Below are 17,265 nucleotides of genomic sequence, written 5' to 3' on the forward strand. Positions count from 1 at the left end.
CTCGTGCGCGACTCGGTTATTAAAGAAGTTATTCGTAAACATAAAACTATACTTAATTTTTAAACGATACATACCTGTATAAAGCTTGGCTTGCTTATTTAAAGTTCGTGAACATACTTGTATAAGAGATTGGCTCTTTTATTAGAACGACTCCTATATATATATATATATATATATATATATATATATAAAAGTATGAATGTTCTGAATGAATACCTCCAAAAGAATAGCAGACCTTTATACAATAACAACCCAACTACTAACAACTACCTGTTTATTTAGCCCACTTGGTTACAATTGAGCCCCAAGTAGTTACACTAATTTGCATAAGCCCAATGAGAAAAGATCGACTGTAGTCGTTGATCTTGAGTGATTGAGTTACTGCCCACGTAGCCCTCTCTCTCATTTTCAATCATATTGTAGCATTCCTCATTAATTAATACATTGAGCAATGGGTGATCGTTTCATTTAGTTCAACTTTGATTTAAAAACCGAAATGGAACTACATAAAACCAATAGGGTTCTGTTGGGCTCCAATTTCAGTAAAAAGTAGAAAAGTAAAAAACCCTTATCTAATGGGAAATATTAATATATTTCTCAAAGAAATTAATACCTTAAAGTAGGAAATTCGTGTCCAATACAAAACAAGGATACTGTGTCAGCGTTGCCTTTTTCATATCCATTTTTCCAGTAAAGTCGCAGGTCCCCCTGTTTTTATAAAACAATAGAGAATTCTTAAAGGCAATCAAACCCACTATCGGACATGCAGAAATTAGTAGAGTATGAACAAATCACAGAAAACTAAGATTTGATACATTTGTGTTGTGATCTTACACAAAAAAGAATGGAGATCTGATCAAATGGAAGAATCCCCGAAATAGAGGGGCCCCAAAGATGAGCTACAATTTCCGTAACAAAAAGACAAATGTACAGAAAGTTTAACCTGTGTCTAAAGGTCTTACACATGCAGATCAAACTCCAAATAATGTACAAAACACCCCCACAAAACCAGGGTGTGAAGGAATGTGATACGTCAAATTTGCAGCTTGTTAGATACAGCAGCTGCAACTTTAGATATCAAACAGATATGAACCAATGCTCAGTCCATATGCCCGGGAAGCAACTGTCATGGGATAACTCCAGTAATTGAAAGAATCTCCTTTCTATGTTCTCCTCCTCTGGTATCATATACAAAAAGATGCAGTCACCCACAAAGCAATCCCGGGAAATTATCGGATCAATGTGACCAATCCAAAATTGAAGTGTATGCCCTCTTGCCGTACGGAAAGGGGAAAAAAATGAAAGAATTGCAACACAGGAAAAGGGGGGTCAGCAGCAAGATGTGCTGAGAAAGTTACAGGTATGAGAAACACTCATCAAAAAAGTCTATATCCAAGCGGATCACGTGGCTGATGATGATCTTGAACCTTCTGATTTGTTCGTATGGCACATGCAATCTGGGCATGGAAAAGTATATATCGAGTCATTGGGCCTTTTAAGCTCAAACCCCTTCGAATCACTATGAGACCGCATATTCAACATTTGGCGCTTGAAACTTTTCCATCTGGGAATAAAACAAAGGAAGATACACATCAGATAGTGTCACTTCTGTCTATGGCAGGCTAAGCACTTTACGCAAGAAACAGCCATATAAAATCACTCCACACTAATCAAGCCTGTTTGATCTTCAATCTTGGCTTTAATCAACAATCAATTTATTATGTACTTGAGTGCAACAAAGAAGGAAAGAAAAAGAAAAAAGACACTCAGATTTTAGTACAGTGGAGGCTAGGAGTCCTTTTGTATTTAAGATACCTCCAATAGTATAGAGCTCCATAGAAATGGCAAATTAAAAAACTTATAAAAAGTTCAGCTTGGCCGTCTTTAGAAGCGTATATACGTACAGACCAGATTGTTGAAATTGGAAGGCATATGAGTTGCCCAAAATATTTCCTAATCCATAATGATTCTTTCGAGTTTGGTCCTTGAATACACATTCCAGCTAAATCCTAACTAAGAAAAGCCTTCATCTTTTCCAGAGTGAATTTTAGCAATTCCTTTATCCTTTCAGCCATCTCAATTTATATGAAATGCATTGACCATTTGAAACTAAAAAAGATATAAAATGAGGTAGTAAATAAATACCCAATATTGGGATTATCAAACAGTAATGCTAGCTTTCGCTTGTCAGGCCTGATTGTCTTTGAGTGTCCACCATACAAGTATCTCCGGTGGCCCATCAGAAAATGAGGAAAGTTTCCACCTTGAGTTGTCACAAAAGCCTCACTATGAAGACAAACAGTATAGTCTATAGCAGCCATCCTGGAGGAATAATTCTAGAAGAAACAAACTCGAGTCAAAACAGTGACTTTAAATTAAACTCAAAGATGGAAGAAAAGACAAACAACCACAAATCAGTCAAACCTTAAATGGAGAAAGTTCCTCATTTGAGGCAAGCATCTGTTTCGTTTGCAAATTGGGGAACATCTCCAATAGCGGGGCCATATTTCTTTCAGCATCGTAAATCTTTCCAGATGCCAAATAGATATATGTGCTTCCATCAAATCCCATTCCCCTAAGCATCAAGCCTACCTGATGAGATACAAGAAAACAGGAAATGAGCTATTTACAAACAAGCATACATACCTGCACATATCTCACAGTTAAATTAATAGAAAAGCTCCTCGTAGCATTCAATGAATTAACCTATGTGCTTATCATCTGTAGCATAAAGAACTTCACAAATATCACACTACTGAATGGCATATCCAGTCAGTTTATAAGACAACCTTCAGCATTCTTCAATCCATCTATTCAGCAAGATATTCATTTTAACTATGCTTTTGGCTAGTACCGTAAAATTTGACTAGAGAAAAGAAAAATCCACACATACTGTCAACATCCATTCAATTTAAAGCTCCAAAATGGCAGAATAAGAAAGCATAACAGGTGGCAATGCTATTACTGTAGAACTTGTTTTGAGAAAAGTAAAATCCATAATGTACTACCCAAAGTCTAACAGGTTCGTAAGCTTTATGAAAGCATGAGTTTTGCACCTTTAAGGGTCAAATAAAATCTAGGACATCAACCTTATATCTGTCAGATGTTAACTACAAAAGAAGGCACTTTACAAGACAGAACCAAAGTCTTCGCTTTTCCTAGTACACTGTTCAATTCTTTCTTAAACCATCTATAAATTCACCTATCAAAAAAAATTTAAACCATCTACAAATTTAAAGAAAACAGAGTTTTCAAGATTCTTGCAACGCTTTACTGCACACATTTTCAATAGAAAAAAATTATGAACATTTTCAGCATCATTTTTACCTATGTAGTTTTCAAATAGCAAAATGATCCAATATATGAATTTATCTAGATTTATGAGTACCGTTATAAAAAATTATCAACATTTGATCCATATAGGTTATCTCCTGATATAAGCAAATGATGATAAAATAAACAAACATATAAAACAATAGGTTTTTTTTTTTATTCGACCCACGGCAAATACAATGCATTGATAATGAAACATTAAGAGGGTTTCAGCTGGTTAACACGATATAAGGCCCAAATTTATGCATCATTAAATGTAACGGAACTATAGCAAGAGATATTACCTCTAAAGGAGTAAGGGGACATTTGCCATTGATCCTGATTGCTCCAGGACGTATAACTCGACCAGGTTTTGTAAATTTTCCTTTCCAACCTCTTTCTCTTGCTGCTACCATGTCTGCCTTTTCTTGATCTCCACCATCATATATGCAGCAAGAGAAAGCAACCATATCCTGCATGTGAGAATATAATTAAAACTTGCAGAAGTATTGAGATGATAATCTCAATGGTGAAGTTCATAACCAAAAACATTCAAGCCACCATAATTCTTATTTAATTGAATCTAACCTCCTCAAAGCGAAGATGCACAGAAATGTATTTGCCACCATTATTTGCACTCCGCTCTTTCATTCTTGCAACCAAAGTTTCTCCTAATGTTAATATAGGACTTGAAAACCTTAAAGCTTCATAGTTTGCCAAGCATCTAAGCCGTTGGACAGCTGGAGGAGCATCAAATGACAATCGATTCGCGAAAGGAGAAATCCTTATGACCCTGTTTTACTCCAAAAAAAATATGCTTCAAATTTGTGCAACATTAAACGTCATTTTGTATCCATGAATCACAAATGATAAGTATTGCATGAATTATGTATGTGCCTGCCATGACAATGACTTGATTATGTATAGCTCTGAACTTGAGATGTCAAAGAAGGAAATAAGAAAGCTAACACTTCAGTATGAGAGATATACCAAATGTTAGTTTATGATGCTTGTCCAGCAACAATAATCATGATAATAAGTAGTGGATCTCTTTAAACACAAATAAAATTCTAACCTAAAGGAATAAAAAAATCAATTATTAATGATTTACCCCGCACCAGATTGTATTCAGGTGAAGAGTTTAGAAAGTCTAACCAAAACATAACCCATTTATATAGTTATAATTTGGGAAAAGGAAACCTGTTAAAACAAAGCACCTCTCTTATATATGGAGAGCCAAGTACACAAAAAAATGCTCATTTTTTGCCTTGACAAAAATGACCCTAAAAATTTTTCATTAAGACAAAAATACCCCTATAAATTCATGAAAAAAAAGAAACAAATTAAAAACTAAAAATTAAATAAGAAGAAGACGAAGGAGTGGTTCGAAAACCACCCCCGAAAGGGGGTGTTCAGCCACCCCAAGGTTTTTTTTTTTTGTTTTGTTTAGAATTAAAAAATAATAATAATAAAAAATAAATAAATTATTAAGGTTATTATTGGGGACATGATTTTTTGTAGTTTAGTGGGGATATTGATGCAATTAATAGGGGGGGTGGGTGGTGTGCACCGTAGTTTGAGAGGGGTATGTGTATTTTTTCCTTATAATTTGGATTGACCATGGCATACAACTTCCAACACCTAGACAGCTGAGGCCTAAGTCACATGTTTGGTAGCTCATTTCGCTAGGATGATTACAATATATTTAGCTCTTCCCAGTAGGTTCCTTCTCAGTTGATGATTAATTAACTAAGAAAGAAATTGTTCCCTAATCATTTTGCAGTAGAAATATTAGATACCAGTAGATCGGGTACTTAATTGTGTAATCACCACCTAACACTGCCTGGAAAGCATACACCTAAAAAAAAAGTAAGCACCTATTAAATATACAACTTAGAAAATCAGATTCTTTTAATGCCAAAATACGAAGAGCTTATTCAACAATAAAATTCTATTGCGTACCACAAACCTTACAATAATAAGAAGCGAAGAAAGTGAGAATGTGGAAATAGAGAAACAATAGAGGAAGGATTGACATTCTAACTTACTTTTCTTCAAGTAGCCTTGGGAGGACTGCATCCCTATAATATTGAACGGGTGACCATGCTTTTATTCTGAAGTTGTAAACATTGCTCATGTTCTTGTCAAATCGTTCCATAATGTAGTCAGGTATCTTGTTAACCACTCGTACATCATTTTCCAAGGAACTGATGAAATAATCTTCATCATAAATGTCTCTGAATTTACTGTGCAAGTAATAATTAAAATCAGAAATCTAGCCTAGGTTAGAATATTAAACAGCAAGTAAAATGGAACTACAGAAGTCCTGACGAAAAGTGTACATTTGAATGGATGATGCAACTGTATAATGAGCATGCTAGTCACAAGCTGTTCAATACCAACTATTTAATGAGCATGTTTGTCCACAGACTCTTCAAACCCAAGAAAAAAAAAAAACTGATGATAACCAACCCATTAGATAAGGAACCTAGAAAATAGGTAGTTAAAAAAAAATCAACTCTTTGAGTTCATTAATGTAAAGGTAATACAAGGACAAAATCATCTATGGATTCATAAAGCATGTCATGAAAGAAAGTATCAGCCACGAGAGTCATTTAATCAGCCTAAAATTTTCCTCTCTCAGTAAGAATCAACAAGACAAAAGGAACTGAGAAATCCACACTACATCCCACCACATAGTTAACAGTAATGATCTACTATTACACTCATGAAGTAGTTTGGATTACAGAAAACAACACTAACTAAAATATACCAACACTTTATCATGACTGATATCCAATTAGCATACCCTTGCCATTTATTAAAAGGACTATTTTTTCAAGTTAAACCCTCTCTTTTACTTATAACCACAAGTGAGACCAGATGAGACTGCAAACATCAATCCATATAGTGATTACAAGTGAAGTTTCTAAAATATCTATTTCCATTCAAGGGTTACATTTTTTTTTTTTTTTTAAGTAATCGAAATATCATTAAAAGCAATAGGTATACATGGAGTATACAAGAAAAGCCACCTAGTTAGTAGGAACAAAAAGAACAGGAAAATCATAATAACTAAGCACTAAAAGAGAAAATAAAAACAGATGTCCTCAAAACTTTTATAATTCATTTCTCTCCATAGACACCACAAAAGGCACAAAGGCACCATCTTCCACATAGCAATACTCCAAGTGCTGCTAGCAGTCCACCAACAAGTATACAAGTCAACAACTTGTCTAGGCATAACCCAAGACAGTCCAAATCAACTAAAAAACACATTCCAAATGGCACAAGCAACCTCATAATGAAGAAAAAGATGGTCCACATACTCCCCATTCGGTTTACACATAGAACACCTATCAACCACAATAATGCGCCACTTCCGGAGATTGTCCACGAAAATGATCTTTCCTAGGGCCGCTGATTAAGCGAAAATGGCCACCATCAATGGAACCTTTGTCCGCCAAACACTCTTCCAAGGAATGCAGGAACCACCATTACAACCCATGACATTGTAAAAGGATTTAACACCAAACAACCCTCTTTCGGATGAGGCACAACATAGCTTGTCCTTACCTTCCCGTCTCACTCTCACTGAATACAATACCTTGAAGAACGAGACAAAGACATCCACCTCCCAATCAGCCACTCTAGCAAAGCTCAGGTTCCACTGAATGTAACCTCCATCAAGTTCCATGTGAGCTGCAACAGAAGCATCCTTTGCACAAGCAATATCAAATAGAACTAGAAAGGCTTCCTTAATGGCCATATCCCCACATCAAAGATCATGCCAAAATCAAACCTTGGAGCCATCTCCCACCTCAAAACTTATATGACTTGAAAACTTCCCCCAAACCCTCATAATATTCTTCCATAACCTCACCCCATATGCCCCAGCAAACTCACTAGAACGCTACCCTCCCCCGCATCCCCCCATCAATTTACTATGAAGAGAAGAATCAAAAGGATTGAACTACCAACTCATTATTTGGAGGTGAGCTTCTATATTTAATGTCCACCACCACTCTCCACCAAGCCTCTCTCTCAAGCCCAAAGCGCCAAACCATTTACCTAAAAGAGTATGATTGAACCTCAACAAATTCCTAATCCCCAATCCTCCCTCAAAGATCGACGTACAAAGCTTGGGCCAACTAACTAGATGATATTTAAACTATTCGCCTAGCTCACCCCATAAGAAATCAAGTTAAAGCTTCGGTTTGCAACACCTGTAGAGAGAGGAGAGAGGGACATGAAGTACATAGGTAAATTGGAAATAATGCTCTTGATAAGGGTAACCCTATCACCCTTGAACAAGTATAACATTTACCAACAAGCCAACGGATGTTCTATCTTTTCAAAAACAGCATCCCATATATGCTTGGCCTTATAATAGGAGGCCTCCAACAAAAGACCAAGATACTTCAAGGGCAAAGACACAACTCCACAACCCAAAATCTCAACCAACCCATCCACATTATCAACATTTCCCACAGGAACCAATTCCAACTTGGCTAAGTTCATCTTCAAACCCGAAACAGCTCCAAAACATAAGAATAAGCTTTGTAGATTACGTAAATGATTTGGGTCAGCCCCACTGAAAATCAAAGTATCATCAGCAAACAAAAGTTAAGAGATATTAGGCCATGTCCCCACACAAGGGTTACATCTACATATATACTCTTCATTTCCTGACACTGCACATCAGACACTCTGGACCCACAAACAAAATTTCAAAGAAAATAATTGCTGACAAACCTAGGATCTCTCCAAATGCTATGAAAATGAAAATTGGGGATTACAAGGGTTGCATTAAGGTAGCCCGCCACAGCAACAGCATTGCATATCTACAAAAAAAATATATATATAACAAACATGTAGAGACGTGTCACAACAGTTATTAAATAAGCAGTCTATATAGAAAGGCCATAATCAAGTGTAAAGATATATAAATAAGAAATGAATGAAAAACAAGGTAAAAAACCAACCGATGTCCTCTGCTGATTCAGACCACCATTTGCCTCAACATATATGTAACCATTTGTATCAGGTAAACCTATGATAACGTACACAACAACCAGGTTTCAAATTTGAAGAACATATCCAGCTGATAGGGACTACCATGTGCATGCATGTATACTTGTATGCAAAGATACATAAAACATGTAAGAAAATAACAGTTATTGGAAAGGAAGGGTATGCATGCCATATTTTAATTGCTTCAAATTTATACATGTAAACAGGTTAGTAGAGATAATCTGGATTTACAGCATATATATATCAGCAAAATGATACATAATAAGAAATTCAAGTATTATGGAGCAGAAAGTGTTTTATGACCAATAAAAATTCTACAATAAATGATAGTTTGCTCAAGGTGGAAGCCGTGATGAAAATAGTCATATTAGTAAATGTTAATGATAGTAAAGGACTGCTCTGCTAGTAGTCAGGGCATTCACAAGAAGAGATCAAAACAATGGCAGAGTTAGAAGTAGAGGTGATAGCAAATAGCAGAACCGGAGCTCAAGGTGGTGGTGAAGACTGCAATAATAGAAGGTTGCACCTACCATCATTTGCTGGTCTATGGAGATGGTATTTATGACTGCACATTAACATTTATAGGCAGTGTGAAGGTGGGTGGGAATCATATGAAGAGAAGACAAATTATGGATCCACAAGCAGTAGCATTCTGATGGACAATGGATTCTCTTGAATTTCTTCCTATATCAGGTTTCGAATATTCACGTCAATTAGGATCATGTGAAAGTAGATAATATAGGCAATATAAGAACTGGCAACTTCATTGACACTTCCCCCACAATTAAGAGATGGTGAGCTGAACTTATTGCCAAAAGCAACATTAAAACCCAGAACTGGTAAACCCTGAATATTATATAAAGTAGCTATAGAAGTATACTGCTTTTCAATCAATGTAGCCAACAAGAAAACTCTGTATGAATAGATATAGAGACAAGGAAACAAAATCATGAACTCTCCAGAGTAAGATTATAGTACATGTTTCATACCTCCTGAAGACTTGTTGGTGCATGGTCTCCACTCACCACTTTTATAAGAGTGTTGCCATATAGTTGATATCTAATGGGATTTGATAGCTTATGTCAGCACTAAGTAGCAAATGAGAAAAACATTTTGAAAATTGAGAACAGAATCTATAGACTACAAAGATATCTAATAATAACCTAGCGACAAGCCAAAAGAGAGACTGAAAACATGTACATTAGGAATGACAAGCCAGTTGAAATACAGAACATCCTGAACCACACAGTAATCCAACAAAAATCATGATACATATCAACATCTGGATGCAAACCCCTCAGTGAAGTAACTAATTGTATTACAATCCAAATGATCTTAAACATAACCAGAACCTAAAGCTCGTACACAAATTCCACAGATGCTTTCCCTTCAAAAGATAAATATATAGTCAAGGTATATCTGACTAGATGAAAAATGAATAAATGAATGAACATTAATAATAAGATCACACCAGAAGACACACTGGAAGCATAGCAAATTGTTATTACTAAGGAACAAACTATCTACAAGATTGATAGTTACAATAAGTAAAACATTCTGATAACTTCCCACCTTCTCTGGAAAATGCAAGACCTCTCACTAGATCAACCCGTCCATGCAATCCTTCTCAAGCTAAGCCTCTAAATCATTTCAATTCGCTCATTCCTACTTCCTCCAAGCCAATACAATTGAACTTAAGCCACCTAAACCATCCCTACCCTTTTACATAGAGATCATATTGTTAGTAAGATTCTTAGTGTTAGTTGCATCAGATTTCAATAAGCGTCTATCCAATGCATTCCATTAATCAAAAGACCTCAATATAAACAGCCAGTCACCCACAGAGCAGGCAAGACTTCCCCTAGTTCAGATCCATATTCTAATCCTAGCAGTAACAGTTTGAAGTGCAGCAAATAAAATAAAACTTAGGGATTTCAATTTATACCAAATGTTTTCCATCTTTCTCCGAAACAACGATGGAGTTAAAGCTAATAAATGATTCCCTAAATTACACAGTTACATCCGTGCATGTAATAACTGGAACGAAGCTATCTCAATTCCAAGCAATGAGAATAAACACACACATCCAAATGCCAAATCTGAACAGAAAAGCAGGAAATCCAACAGACCCACCTCCCAAATCCCAATGATTCACCAGAACTCACCAACAAAATCCGCATACAAACCCGACCCACATCCCCATTCCTCACAACTCACCAACAAATTTAACAAAACAACTCGTACCCACATCCAGAAACCCAACAAACGCATCGAATTCAGATTAAATCACAGCAGTAATATCAAAAACGCACCGCACCAGCGGAGGAGTTGTCGGAGTCCATATCGGGTCGGAGCTTTTCGTAGAGCTGGGGGCTCCGGTAGACGGAGCCGGGGGCGGGGCGGTGGGAGATAACCGGAACGACGTCGAAGGAGACGGAGCCCATGTAGAGAAGCATGCCGGAGATGTAGATGAGAGGGGCGAAGAGGAAGATGCCCTGTCGCCGGAGGAGCACAGACAGTAGCAGCCACGCCAAGCGCTGTGCCAGTGTCCGACCCGGCTGCAACTGTGCCGGCCCGAATCGCCCCGCCTTACCCCGGCGGTACCGCGGAGACCGGAGCGGCGACGCTGGTGGCGACGGCGTGCTGTGCCCGCTGCTCGGTATCCTGTTGTACGCGTGCATCTCTCTCAGTGTTTCTCTCTCTCTCTCTCTCTCTCTCTCTCTCTACGGCGCCGTCATATGAGCTGGCTTGGCTTTCCCCCTCTCTTTCTCTGTGCCTTTGTTTTCGATTTTTAGAGAGAAAAAATGGCGGAGAGAGAGAGGAGGGGGCAGAGAGAGATTGTATGCGTTTGAAAAGAGACAGTGGGCGAGCACGTGCTGGGAAGATCGATGGGGATTGATGGTGGTGGTGTTTGTTTGGAAGGAAAGTATTTTTCTTTTTCTTTTTGCAGCGAATGCCTCGCATTTCTATTTCGGATGGTTTTCAATCAATTTTTGTTGTATTTTTAATTAATTTCGTGTCTTAATTTGTAAAAGTTTAAAGAATAAAACTTGTGGTTTAAAAAGTCTTAATTGAATTCCTTGAATATTTGTCGTTTGATCTTTTTTCCTCAATAATAATTCTTATTCAAAGGAATGTTCGTAGGTCGATGTTATTTTGACATGTTCACACAGGAGGAAGGGATCGAGAGAATTCGAACTAGCAATTTCCGCTTTATGAGGCTTGATTCACAGCCGATTAAGCAATCCCTTAAAGTATTCATGTTTACTTATGATTAAACTTAAAGATACAAACTTTCTTTTTTATTGCTCAATAATTACCTCATCTATCCAATGGGATCTAAACCACCAATTTCATAACCATCTCCTTTTTGTTGTAGCATATTCGTAATTACACCCTCATTCATATTGTCAACTAATATTAATAGATTATTCTTACTTACATGGTTAAGATTCTATTTTGTTTTATTTAAGAAAAATGTTTATTTGTATTCTAACACCTATCTCGTCGTTTATATCTTGGTTGAATTGGCATGCTCCATTAATAGTTGATACAACATGCTAACTCAGCAAAAATGTACCTGAGATGAATGTCACAATGCAAATTAGCATTTTTCTTTATTTAACCATATGCATGATATTTTATATAATAAATATGCATTTTTAAATGACCAGGCATATAAAACACGACCATTTTCTCATAATTCTTCTAACATACTCAGCTGGCATGACATGCTTAATTAAGATTGATCTAAAGATAAATTGAGCATGCCACATCATATGAGTCTGCTGGGAGAATGGAAAATATTTTTTTTTATTTTTTTATATCATAATAACAAAACTTTCTCCACATATACAATATCATTAATAAAAGTTGAATATTATTCTATCTAAATTTGCTCCAAACATTACTAAATTAATGCCTTTGCTAGTATGTAAGTTGCCACATTTGCTAGCCAATTTGAACTCCACTACACAGACTCCCACTTCTTTACACCAATTTCGTTACGTCTATATACGACTTTTAAAACTACTATTAAATTTATGATGTATTTTTTATTGAATTTTAATCCAATTGTAGTTTTAAAAGTTACTTATGTGTGTGGAGAAATGAGTGTGCAGAAGTGAGAGTATGTGTAACATTACCCTGAAAATTATGCTCCAAAACACTAACCACTTTATCATTGACCAAAATTTCCAATCCCTATCTAAAGGGTAATTTTGAAAGCTTCAATGGTGCTTTGAAATAGGAATCTCACAAACAAAATAAAATAGAAAGTATATCTTCAAGTATGTCTCTGCTCTCTCTATTGAGCCATAGCCATGGAGTTCCAATGTCTGTTGTCATGACTCAAACTCTATAGCCATGAGCTTGAAAGCTGGTAATGGAGAAGGGAGAGAAATTTAAAGGGTATAACTAAAAAAATGATTTAAAATAGTGATTGAAGACATTATTTAAAAGAAAGAAAAAAGTAAAATCAGTCATTTTTATTTCATTAATTTGCAATAAGCTACTATGGTTTAAAAATGTTCTAACAGCTGCATGTAGTATGCAAAAATAAAATAATTTTTACTATCAAATTTTGTTAACATGTAACGTCAAATCCAATGAAATTAATATGCGTGTCTTATTTAATTACTAACGTTAAAAATATATATGTATAAGATTTTTTATGTCATTTTTTTTTTTTGACACGTTCACACAAGAGAACGGAGATGGGGATTCGAACTAGTAACATTTGCTTTATGAAATGTGGTCCATAGCCGATTAAGCTAACCCTTTGATCATTTATCTAAGCCATGGATCAATTGCACGTCATCTAGATAAATTAAAGGAGAAAAAACATAAGTAACGTTTCAGATTTTAGCACTTCTTCACTCAAATCACGATTCTTCGCCCATAATTCATCAACCCAAATGAGCAGAGGTGGTAACTTGTCCATGAAGCAAAATTAGAGAAGCAATTGGTGTCTTAAGAGTAAAACAACTAAAACATAAAAAATTAATACTCTATTAAATAAAGTAATATATATCGTGCATAAGACACAATCTCTACGGCTAATACGATATGCTTTGTTTTTTATCTCGTACTGCAAAAGGCAACTCACGACTTTGTACAGCTAGGATAGGATAGTGATGTTGATGATTTTTCATTGGGGGGGGGGGCACGTGGCCTACTTTCAGTGGATGGAGTGGCGTGTATGCCGTGTGTTGGTAATGCAAATGCGTTGACTGTCACTGTCTCCCCTCAAGGCTCCAGCCGTGGATTCGTGATTGGAATGTCTAACTAACCATTCTGGGGAAAATGTTTTCTTGGGGGATGGGATTTAAAACCAAATTGGACATTGTGATTAGTGCTCCTTAAAATTAGTGCGCAAATCCGGATAAATATTTGACTTGGAGGACGGCAATTTTAATTTCAGAGCAATCCGGATAAAATTAGTGTTATTTCCATGTTTGGAAAGGATTCGTCAAACATAATTAAGTTTTTAATTTATAAAAACATTTATTGCATGAGAAACTACACATTATTCTTGAAATTGTGCACTTTTTTTTTTTTATTTATTTTTTTTATTTTACCTTTAATGTTTAAAAATTAACAATTTATTCTTATGAAGTTTATTCTTTTTGCAATGTAGTGGTCATGTTTATAGATTTTGGATGGTTTACAGCACACGTGCATTTCATGTGAGTTTTTAAGATTATAAAAGTCTAAAATGTCCTTATTTTTGTGAAAAAAAAAAAAAAAAAAGGTTGGCCATTTCCATTTGGGCCAAAGGGGTGGCCGAGCCACCCCCAACTGGCCGAAATGGAGGGGGTGAGCCACCCCCATGGCCTACTGAGGTGGCTAACCACCACCAAAGACCTTGTCAACCAGTTGTGATGCAGAAGGAAAAATAAATAAGTGGTCTTTAATTTTATTTGGGTCTTATTCGTTAACTAGGTTATTTGTATTTAGACATGTGTTCTATTTATATTTTAAGAATTATTATAATGGGCTTGACCCAAAATCAGTTAAATTAGGATTATTGTTATTTAATAATTTAATGAGAGTCTAAGTTAGTAAATTGCTATTAATGACGTTAAGAATTTAATATGCCTTTTAAATGTTTATAGACACTTGCCACTATTTTAAATAGGTTGGAAGATATTTCCTCCCAACCAGTTTCTGTCTATTTAATAATGAGCTTGACCCAACGATCAGTCAAATTAGACTCTACCAAAATTTCATTGTTGATTAGTGGGCTTTGATCAATGTGCTTTTATTTATCTTTTTATGTTATTCTCCTTCCGTTTTGTGTCAAGTTGACCATATTTTTCCACAAACAAAATTTGGAAAAACATGGCGTCGTTTTAATCCAGCATAGTTCAAAGAACATTCTAATTGATTGGAATACAACAATTCAAAAGATTTTTTATATTGCTTATATTGTTATCACTTAAAACCAAACACTGTAAATCAAGCAAAAGTAAACTCGTTTGTTACTGAATGGTTTAAAAAATAAAAAAGAAAAAAAAATAGAGAGAGAGAGAAGTTGCAAAGAAATGTGGTGGCTCATAATAGAACACATAATCAAGCTCGACGAAGATGTGAAGCTTTGTTAAACCATAACATATCATCATAACATTTTTTGACAAGTAATTAGATAAGTAGAAAAGATAATATAGAACTCGTTTGAATGCATCAGTTAATTATATTAGCATTTTACATCAATATGTTAGGATTAACATTTTGTGGACATGATGAATCTAAAGACTAAAGTTATCAAGAAAATTTTTGTGAATTGTTGCTTTTCTTGTGAAACATAATGAAGAAATTGATAGAGTAGCCTTAGAAAATGCTCATGAAAATCATTGAATGATTGCACCAAGCATTAAAAAAGAAATAGCAAATGCTATAGCAAGTGAAACTGTAGATGCTATTCTTAAAGATCTTGGAGACTCTTTATTTGCTATCTTAGTTGATAAATCCCGTGATACATCTATTAAAGAACAATCGACAATCGTTAGCAATACCACAACTACAATTTTGAAGATGGCAATTGAGTTTGTACTTAGCAAGTATCATTTAAGTATGAGCAGATTGTGAGGACAATGATATGATGGAGCTAGCAATATGCGATGTGAGTTGAATGGACTTAAAACACTTATTTTGAACGATAACTCATCTACTTATTATGTTCACTGCATTGGACATTAGCTTCAATTGACTTTAGTTGCTGTTACTAAAAGTCACAACCAAATTGCGACTTTTTTTTTTTTTTAGCTTGGTTAAGTGTTTTTAATGTTATTGGAGCACCATGCAAACGTCGTGACGCATTTTGTAAAAAACGAAGAGTTAATAACTTTTTTGGTACCTGAGTTTCCACTTTTTTATTTTTTCCCCCTTGAGTTTTAAAACATGACAAATCTAGTACACAACCTATGCGAAAAGACGGAATCACTACCTCCGTTAGTTCCGTTAGTCCCAATTAACAGGAATTCCACGTGTCACTCCCATAATACGCTACGTGTCCTAAAAATTAAAAATAATAAAATATAATTTTTTAAAAAAACTAAACCTTAAAAAAAAAAATTAAAAAAAAATGAAAGCTTTATGAGTTCGCCGGGAAGCCCTCTTGAGAATTTCGCAGGCTAAACCTCTCGCCGCCCTGTTCAAATCGAAGAACATGTTGACAAGAGCCGCGATGCCTTCGCAAAATGCGAACTACACTTGGAAATCCCATGTCGATTGATTTATCTTCGTAGCATCGGAAATCCAAGCCTTGAGACGTGACAACCGGTTCGAGTTTTCCGGCTTGGTTGATGAGCCCCCGAAATCCTTTCTTCCAGATAGGCTGCGTATTTTCTCAGGAAAGAATTCTTGGAAATCTATGGGGTACCAAAAAAGTCATCAAAAATACTTCTTTTTTGGCACAAATTAAACTAGTCTTAAGAAATAGACGAATTCACATTTTTTTTTTTACACAAATTAGGATGAAGGGGGTTCACCTTGTTTTCTGAACAATTAGCGGTACGTCGAAAACTTTTCACCTCCATCACTTGAAAATCCAGGTTTTCCTCGCCAGACAGTGCTGACCAGACATATGGGACAGAAATTTCGATCAAAAAAGGATTGCGATTGCACTCTCCGGTAGCCTCTCTGTCTTAGAAATCTTGCCGAAAATTTTTGCTAGCGGAAAATTGTGACCCACCCAGAAAAAGATAATGCCGGTCAAGGTATTGGGCCTGGAAGTAACTCCTGCTATGAAGTCTTGCTTCTAGAAAACGCTGTGGCCAATGTTTCGAAGTTGACGGAGACGAAGATCACCAAGAGTTTCTGTGTAACTTCTTTTTTATTTTTTTTTTTTAAAAAATTATTATTTTATTATGTTTTATTTTTAATTATTTTTAAATTTTTATGACACGTGGCGTAGTATGAGAGTGACACGTGAAAATTCTGTTAATTGGAACTAACAGAACTAACAGAGGTATTGATTCCGTCTTTTCGCATAGGTTGTGGGTACTAGATTTATCATGTTTTAAAATTCAGGGGAAAAAAAATAAAAAAGTGAAAACTCAGGTACCAAAAAAGTTATTAACCCAAAAACGAACTACTAAAGTTGTGGAAGCTTAAAGCATGAAAAATAATTGTCACAAATATGAATGATCTGTTCCAACCTTGATCATGACAAAAAGCTTAAAGCATAAAAAATTTACATCATTACCGTTTGAAGCTTTTTTATACTATTATAGACATGTAAGTTCAAGAACTTGACAGTCACTTTAATGAGTCTACTTCTGAATTATTACTTTGTGTTACGTACTTGAGTCTAGATGACTTGTTTGCTATTTTTAACAAAGAGAAAATAGTTTATCTTGCTTAATTTTATCCGAATAATTTTTTAGCAATTATATAATGCTCCACACTAACGACACA

At 35.5% G+C, this 17,265-nt stretch overlaps 1 protein-coding gene across 1 annotated transcript; it reads right to left on the bottom strand.

The window, feature by feature from the left end:
• Positions 1-783: 783 nt before the first annotated feature.
• LOC132177833 (protein ESMERALDA 1) lies at positions 784-11,250 on the bottom strand. Its single transcript, XM_059590302.1, has 10 exons — positions 10,659-11,250; positions 9,336-9,405; positions 8,298-8,365; positions 8,068-8,156; positions 5,361-5,558; positions 3,901-4,105; positions 3,618-3,785; positions 2,425-2,592; positions 2,146-2,336; positions 784-1,564 (listed from the first exon to the last, which is right to left on the bottom strand). The coding sequence occupies exons 1-10, from the start codon at positions 11,025-11,027 to the stop codon at positions 1,402-1,404; spliced, it is 1,689 nt and encodes a 562-aa protein (XP_059446285.1). The 5' UTR covers positions 11,028-11,250; the 3' UTR covers positions 784-1,401.
• Positions 11,251-17,265: the final 6,015 nt, after the last annotated feature.

Source organism: Corylus avellana, chromosome ca4, assembly GCF_901000735.1.
Source record: "Corylus avellana chromosome ca4, CavTom2PMs-1.0".
Taxonomy (NCBI): Eukaryota; Viridiplantae; Streptophyta; class Magnoliopsida; order Fagales; family Betulaceae; genus Corylus; species Corylus avellana.

Bases quoted from the DNA above. Each gene is read 5' to 3' on its own strand.
- LOC132177833 (XM_059590302.1), bottom strand. From the start codon at position 11,027: ATGCACGCGTACAACAGGATACCGAGCAGCGGGCACAGCACGCCGTCG. The intron at 4,106-5,360 runs GTAAGTTAGAAT...GGAGTAAAACAG, and splicing joins CCAAGGCTACTTGAAGAAAA to GGTCATAAGGATTTCTCCTT. The intron at 2,337-2,424 runs GTTTGACTGATT...TGTTTCTTCTAG, and splicing joins AGGAACTTTCTCCATTTAAG to AATTATTCCTCCAGGATGGC.